Source organism: Branchiostoma belcheri, unplaced genomic scaffold, assembly GCF_001625305.1.
Source record: "Branchiostoma belcheri isolate BF01 breed outbred unplaced genomic scaffold, Haploidv18h27 scaffold59, whole genome shotgun sequence".
NCBI classification, from domain to species: domain Eukaryota; kingdom Metazoa; phylum Chordata; class Leptocardii; order Amphioxiformes; family Branchiostomatidae; genus Branchiostoma; species Branchiostoma belcheri.
In genome coordinates this window covers 1493707-1501093 of record NW_017804231.1, presented here as the reverse complement: position 1 = coordinate 1501093, position 7387 = coordinate 1493707, and the positions used below count along the sequence as shown (strand labels likewise).

Below are 7387 nucleotides of genomic sequence, written 5' to 3'. Positions count from 1 at the left end.
AACATAGAAAAAATGTAGAAATCTAAAAAAAGTCTGCTTGAAAAATACCAAGAATTTCAAACAGAAGTAGACGAAAGTTTACTTCACATTCGTATACAGAGTACTCGTACAAAGCACATACTAGTACACGAGAAAATAGCAAGTGGGTCAAGGAACTGTTATGAAATACGGGCGACTGTCGGTCAAGATACTAGTAGCCTGGTAGCCAGACAAAGGCAAACTTCCCAAAAATTTCTCTACGTATACGGTGACGGGTGATCAACCCGCCCAGCTAGTTCAGGATATAACAAGATGTAGGTTTGTTGTCCACAGTCAAGTTAAACACTTAAAAAGACATGTGACACTGCAAAAACACGGCTGTGATAGCAAAATTTACACAGATACGATTATGGCATATTTCAACATAGGAAGTACCATTAAAACATACCTTTTCAATAGCTTCAACCTGTCCTTCGTAGGTTCATCTGTACCTCTACGGCTGGGGGTACTGTCCGCCCGCCCGGCTGCCCGCTCCCCGCTGGCCCGCCCGGCCGTCCGCCTGCTCTCTGCTCGCCCGGCCATTCCTGTCCGATCTGGTCCCCGCTCGCCCCGACTATCCAACATATAGGAAGGTGTACCAAAGGTTAATGGGTTTTCCGAATTCAGAGATTTTTACACTTTCCACTCGGTTGAAAACAGTGAGTCGTTCATTTGCTTGCAATTGATAGGGTCTATAAAGTAAAGAAGGCTGTAGAGCATTATTATTATGAACATATAGGAAAGTACACAAAACATATTTGAGAATATAGAGATTTTGGCCCTTTAGTAAGATACATTTTGCTATCTATAAGGGCAAATAGTTTCATGGACAAATCAGTACAAAATAACCTACAAGTGAACGTTCTGAAACATATCTTACAGCATTTGTGTGCACACATTTAAGTTACCCAACAAAGTAATACTAACCTGATTCTGTCGGTGGAATTCCGAAGGTTTACTGGGGAAGGTTTCCTCAGAAGCCACGGGAATGGTCCTCTTTTCAAGACTATTAGATCATCGCATCAGAGAACACGTCTGTTCCATCACACAGCTACAGCCGGACTGAGGTTTGGGACTGGAGTTTGCAAGAAAGAGTCTGGAAACTCCGCCCCCTAGTCAGTATCATGTTTCCTAGATCCCATCCTATTGGCCTATCTTAGAATAACAGTAACCTAAACTGCGGGTATCCATTACCTCAGAGTAATGTACACCGGGCTATCCAGTGTCCAGCGTGATTAATTATTGTCACCTGTCATCCCGCACACCATGGATGGAGAGCACAGGTTCAAGCAAAGGTCAACGACCCCTTGAACAGGGATCTGGCCCGCGAGGAGTGGGTTTATCACACAGAGAGAAGAAATTATCTGTATTTTGGGAACCCAGGATAGGTCAAAGAATCAAAAGTTAAGTCCAGTTTCTGATAGAGTGAAGTGGAAAGTGTTCAAGCGGGAACTTCACCATATATTATAGTAAAGTAAGTAAGTACATGTATGTCATTATATCGCCAGGGAAGAACGGCTGATTTCTCCTATACGTGTCTTCGGTATGTAAGGGTGCGGTCAAGGTCAACGCCAAATACCTGGTAGCTTGAGTGACCTCGGTTCCAATGGGTGACCCTTACAAGTTCGTAAGATAGCTGCCGATGTTGTAGAAAGTCCTACCCGGCCGACCACTCTACTCTCTACTCTAGATGTACGTACCCGGAACAATGACACAGGAGCCAGAGCTACATAGTGACGTGTATTCTCTCCTCTCCGATTCTAACTCTCTCTTTTGACTACTCGAGTACATGGGTTTTATATCCTCTATCCACCTACACACAGATTTCTTGGAACAAGGGCATCATACTTCCTGTATCAGCCATTCTAAATCACTTCATTAGGCATTAGTGGAAAAGCCCTGACCATTACCAAATAAGGCAATGTCCAGCCACTGAGACCCTGGTCCCCTACCGTCAGGAACCCATTAGTTCTTCCTGGGTCATTAACTAGATGTCTCTCAAAGATCTCTTACATTTCTCAGAACAGGGGAAAGTGATTCAGTACAAGAACAAGAAAGTGTTTTTCCAGCCTACGGTACAAGAAACGTATATAACCTAAGATACTTATTCTTATCAATATACTACAGGCTAGAGCACCCTATTACAGGTACATGCATGTACATGTAGCCCCAAGACAAATAAAAAGGAGTGAATCCTATCTAGCGATTCTAATTTTTAAGCGCACAACATAAATTTGCCTGGGCCTACAAAAATGTAACTGATTTTGGCCCCTGGTGGCTTTCCTCGTACTGTAGCAGAAATTCTGGATTCTTTCTAAGGCCACAGCAAGTAAATTTTATGGATGACATCCACGAGCACATTAATTTTCGTCTGATTTTGGAAAAAAAACAAGAACTTTTGCTGCCTTCTGACAGTGGTCAACATGCCGAAAATGGGCAAAGATGTCTGTTGCCATGCCGGAAGGTGGATGGCAGATAACTAGGAAGAGAGGAGACAAGAAAAGGCTCTGATTTATTGTATGTTTCTTACTTTGATCATGGAGGTAGAAAATGGCCTTTTTTTCTACCTCCATGCTTTGATGCAGTGATATGTGATGCTGACTGTGTATATGTGATGTTCCTACTGAATCAAAACCATTTGTACATTTCACATTGTAGGAACCTTTTTTTTTTTTGGCCGGCCTTGTTTTTTTTTCGCCCGCTCGCATTAGATTTGGAGTCTGCGGAGGATATCATCTATAAAATTTACTAGCTGTGGCCTAAATTATATGTGTACGTATATGAAAAGAACAATTGTATCAAGAACGGAACAGATTAAACACAAAATCGTCGCCTGTGTTTTTTTAAAAACATCATACTTGTTTCGTTTGATTTTGGCATTCTACGACATTGGTATCGTTTCTAAATGTTTTCCTTGCAACTTATGGTATATTTTTGCTCATTAAGCAACTGTTTTGCACGATTTACAGATTTTTGGAAACGGCCGAAAATTCATGCGCGCGCGGATGTCATCCATATAATCAAATCAACATGGCCTTAAGGAATATTATAGAAAAACACATGAATAGTCACAATGACTTGTACCTTAATGATGAGAGCAAAGACTATTCCGATCAGCAGGATTTTGATGGGTTGCGTGACGACGAGGTCGAAGAAAAAGGAGGTAAGGAAAGTAAAGAGCCAGGCCTCAGCCTTCTGTCTGCCGTACTCGAACCCGTACAGGATGGTGAAGAACGCCGACACGAAGCACGAGGAGAAGACCAAGAACCAGCCTGTACATGTTGTACATAAGAGGGACATTGTATTACTTTCAATTATCATGAGTACATTGGGCCATGTTGATTCCGAATGACGAAAACACTCCACACAATGACTAAATATTTCATGCCGAACAGAAAAATTTGATTCTTGATGCTGGTGTCTTACCTATGTATACACACCACCATGGGAGAAGGAACGCTTTCTTCGTCTTCTTTTTCTTAACTGATTCTGCTCGCTTGACGTCATACGATCCTGATAGGGGAGGAAGTTGCTTTCGCATTATTAAAACAAAGTGGTTGTGATAAAACATTGAAAATTAAATCAACATAGTCAGGGTGCTGTAATTCCTAGTTTTTCACGGCACTTCTATATATTCACGGTTTTCGCGGTCACTTCTGTACCGTGAACTTATCATTACCGCTATCAGATCATTTTACCTTGGCATCTTTGGCACCTTCCATGCACATGCCGCCACCGTGAAGATTATATGTTCCGTGAACATGTTCCTTTTTCCTCCGACCGTGAAATTTTGCTGTCGTGAAGACAAGGTGAATAACGGTGCTAGTTGTATGTGTTTCTCTGCAAAACCACTATTTGTACACTCACCCCTTTTCCAAGGCAGAGAGATCTTGTCTTGCCACGCAAGCTTGACCTTGCGTGTTTTTTGTCCTTTCTTTGCACCCTCAAACCACTCTTCCCTCACCACATCGCATTCACCGTCACACATAACCTTACCATCACCCGAAGGGAGCCGCCGTGTAGTTTTGCTTGATTTGGACGCCCGACTCTTTGCTATGGAAGTTTTGATGTTCGTTAATTGAGATGGTGTCCTGCAGGATGATAATATTTCTCGTATGAGCTCTCGATCATCGTCGGTGAACTCCGTAATGACGGTGGCGGGAGACGAGTTGATACAGCTCCTCTTGCCTTCTGAATGTTCTGCAATATAAAGAATAATCAGCAGGAGACCTCAGACCTTTTTATCACGAAATATTTAGATCTTGTGTATATGTTATTTCTCATTTGCATACACAACTACTGGTTGGATTACCCGATGATTCTCTGCCAGCTTTCTTTCCGTGGTCTTGGTCAGTTTTCTTCAGTTGGGCTGGTCTGGGGCCACAGTGGCGGAATATCTGCACGATGGCCAGGTTGATAGGAAACACCAACAGTGCGCTCTCGATGGCTATCATGATCTAAGAATATGTATATAAGAAGAAAATGAATGAAAGGTATCAGTACGACAAAATAACATCCTCATGATAAAAATGTGGAGAAGCCTTCAAACCAAAAGGTAAACCATGTACACTTTACCTCTCCCCAGGAGATGGGGAGTTGAACGTCAAAGCCGAAGATGTTCACAGCAGGAGGCTTCTGGAAAGAGTCCCCCGTGCCAAAGAACATGATGTTGGCCAGCATGGTGCATAGCAACAGCGATAGGCAACAGGATACACGCTGCACGCGGCTGAACGTGCTGTAAAATAACAAAACATGTGATACCTAATATAAGTAAAGGGATATCTGTTATAAGCTTTACATCGTAGGGTAGAACACGCTAATTCTTTTTTGATGAATTGGTGCCCAGTAAAAGGGAAGATGGGAGGCCAAGCAATGGCCTGCAAGTGGACGGTTAATCGATATCGGAACCTTGCAGAGATGGGTTGAGGATGGGAGGGGGCTCAACGGACAACAAAAGACTGTGGAATACATTGACGGCCAGCCTCGGTAATGTATACCTGTATGCAGGTCTGCCGAGCACAGAGAACCAAAGATGATCATCACGGAATCCTGCCCCGGTCTTGGACGAGAAGATGGTTTTGAAACGTTTCAGCTCCTTGTCTGATGCGACTGGAAATATGCGCTCAACCTTCCCATCTCCTTCTTCAACAGCAAACCACCTGGAACAATCAAATGTAACTTTTACCAGGGCAATATTGATCCTAATTTTATTGCAGTCATGCAAATAATCAATTTAATCGAGATAAAGTAAATGTAAAGTACAATACCTACTTGTCACATAGGAAGTAGTACTTGCGGTCTGTGTTGACGTCTGTGACAATAATTTTGCTCAGGAACCTGAAAAGCGTAAATATAACATTTGCCATATGTTACATGACAGCAACAATGCGCCCTCCCATTTAATAGAATAGACTTTGAAAGCTACAGAACTACATGTAGCTTATAAGATTGTAATAAGGTGTAAAACCGTATCAGCATCTTCACAGCATGCATTTCACCACTTCATTGCACAGCAAGAATTCGTAGATCTTAGACATCCATGAAACCATGGTGTTTATAAGTCAAGACTTTTTTTGAGAGGTTGACAGACACACACACACTCACACATACCATAAACAATAAATCCTTTTAAAAGAAAGAAGATCCTACCAGGATGGGTCGTCCCCAGAGTTGTCGTGCCAGATGTGGATGTAGTTGAGGGGCCCCATGCCGCCCGAGCTGGTCACGAGGAAGGAGTCCACTCCTCCCGTACAAAACGTCATCCGTCTGGGGTCATCCAGGTCATGCGGGCCGGACTCGCCGGTATCGCCGTAGAACATGACTGACACCTGAAACAAGTGAATTTTAGTTTAGTAGTACGTTGTTTCATTTAGAAGAGAGTATGACGACCAACATTATCTACTGGTTCCTGAAGACGAGACCCTGGGATAGATGAATGTGTAAGCAGCAGAATTCAATCAGCTATGAAGAAAATGTACAACTGTCGACCCATAACGTTCATTCATTCATTCATTCGTAATGACTTATCAAACGCCTGACATAATACGATAATTTCTTCTAACTTTATACAGAGCTGTTGATGTACCTTAGCGGTGGTCCCTGCATTTGACCTGGCACCGGTGAACACAACAACCCGATACACACTGCAGCCCCCGCCTGGAGAACTGCCCAGGACGGTCGCTCCAACCTAACCATGATACGAAAGACATGTAATATCTGAATTTTAACAATGATCACCAACCTCGGAAAGACGTGGTTTACTTAACCATCTACATAAGCAATCAATCAACTACCAATAACAAATTCTGTTCAAATTCTGTAAAAGGTTGAGCGGTCAATGCCAAATATTTAATGTTCAGCTTGTCATGAATGTCATATTTGTCTCATTTACCTTTTCTACATCCTTCCTGTCCTTCCACCTTGCCCATAGAACCATCAGAAGATAGATCCCAACTATGACACTGATGGTTATCACAACAGCAGGGTTTTCGCTGATGTTGTTGAATCCTTGCAGCGCTTTGAGGATGTTGAGGGAGTTGGGAGCCACAAAGAACTGGAAATCCGACCCAAACGCTGTCAGATGGTCGCAGAAACAGTGTGTGATGTTGGCGTTCGTCAGTGGTCCACTCTGTACAGGTAAAGCATTACAAGCAATTTGATTTCTGCTTCAAGGTTTGGAGAGTTAATCATGTTTTGGTATGTATGTTTATTAGAGTGTTGTGTTTTATAGTGTTTGTTCAACCAATATCGAAATCAACCAATGCAAAATCTCCATGATCCAACGCCAAAAAGCGTCATTGAAGGTTACACATCCAGGTAATGAAATACACGAGATCAACTACTCAAGCAACTGGATTTTGGCAACTGTCACGCATTGACGAAAAGTAGTGGCTGCTACTTGAAACGTCTGGCAGTTTTCAAAATATTTCCAGTTGCTTGAGTAACTCATGTAAACAAACGTTTCATACCCTACATCCGTCTGACTTCCACCTGTGGCTTTGATCATCGAAGAACAGACACCTGGTGGACAGGATTGTTACTGTGTAGGGAAGGGTGAAGTTCTCGTCGTTGTAGCTAAACTCCACCTCTGATGTCCCGTTCTCCAGTTCCCGGAGATCGGACAGGTCAAAACCGCTTTGGTTAAACGGAACGTGTTCCACACCTGAGAAAGATGTGTAGGGGTTTAGAAACGTGTTGAAAAGCACAACACCTAAGACTACATAAAATATATTAAAGTTTTCGCTTAAGGATAGTTTCAGTTTGGAACGTGCACGTATGACACGTAATACTATACTGTTTTTACCTTTCTTTTGGTAGTTGACTGGTCTCTCCAATGTTTGATCTGAATCATTTCTTGACATGGTGGCTA

At 42.6% G+C, this 7387-nt stretch overlaps 1 protein-coding gene across 1 annotated transcript in view; it reads right to left on the bottom strand.

The window, feature by feature from the left end:
- LOC109481972 overlaps positions 1-7387 on the bottom strand; it is a 58866-nt gene that overhangs the window by 24023 nt on the left and 27456 nt on the right. The window contains exons 35-45 of the mRNA XM_019784585.1: positions 6987-7180; positions 6410-6646; positions 6104-6205; positions 5668-5846; positions 5290-5355; positions 5016-5177; positions 4594-4753; positions 4331-4475; positions 4010-4218; positions 3445-3550; positions 3103-3290 (exon numbers count right to left, since the gene is read on the bottom strand). Of these exons, the coding sequence (XP_019640144.1) occupies positions 3103-3290; positions 3445-3550; positions 4010-4218; positions 4331-4475; positions 4594-4753; positions 5016-5177; positions 5290-5355; positions 5668-5846; positions 6104-6205; positions 6410-6646; positions 6987-7180 (1748 nt within the window). The remainder of the gene's footprint in view (positions 1-3102; positions 3291-3444; positions 3551-4009; positions 4219-4330; positions 4476-4593; positions 4754-5015; positions 5178-5289; positions 5356-5667; positions 5847-6103; positions 6206-6409; positions 6647-6986; positions 7181-7387) is intronic.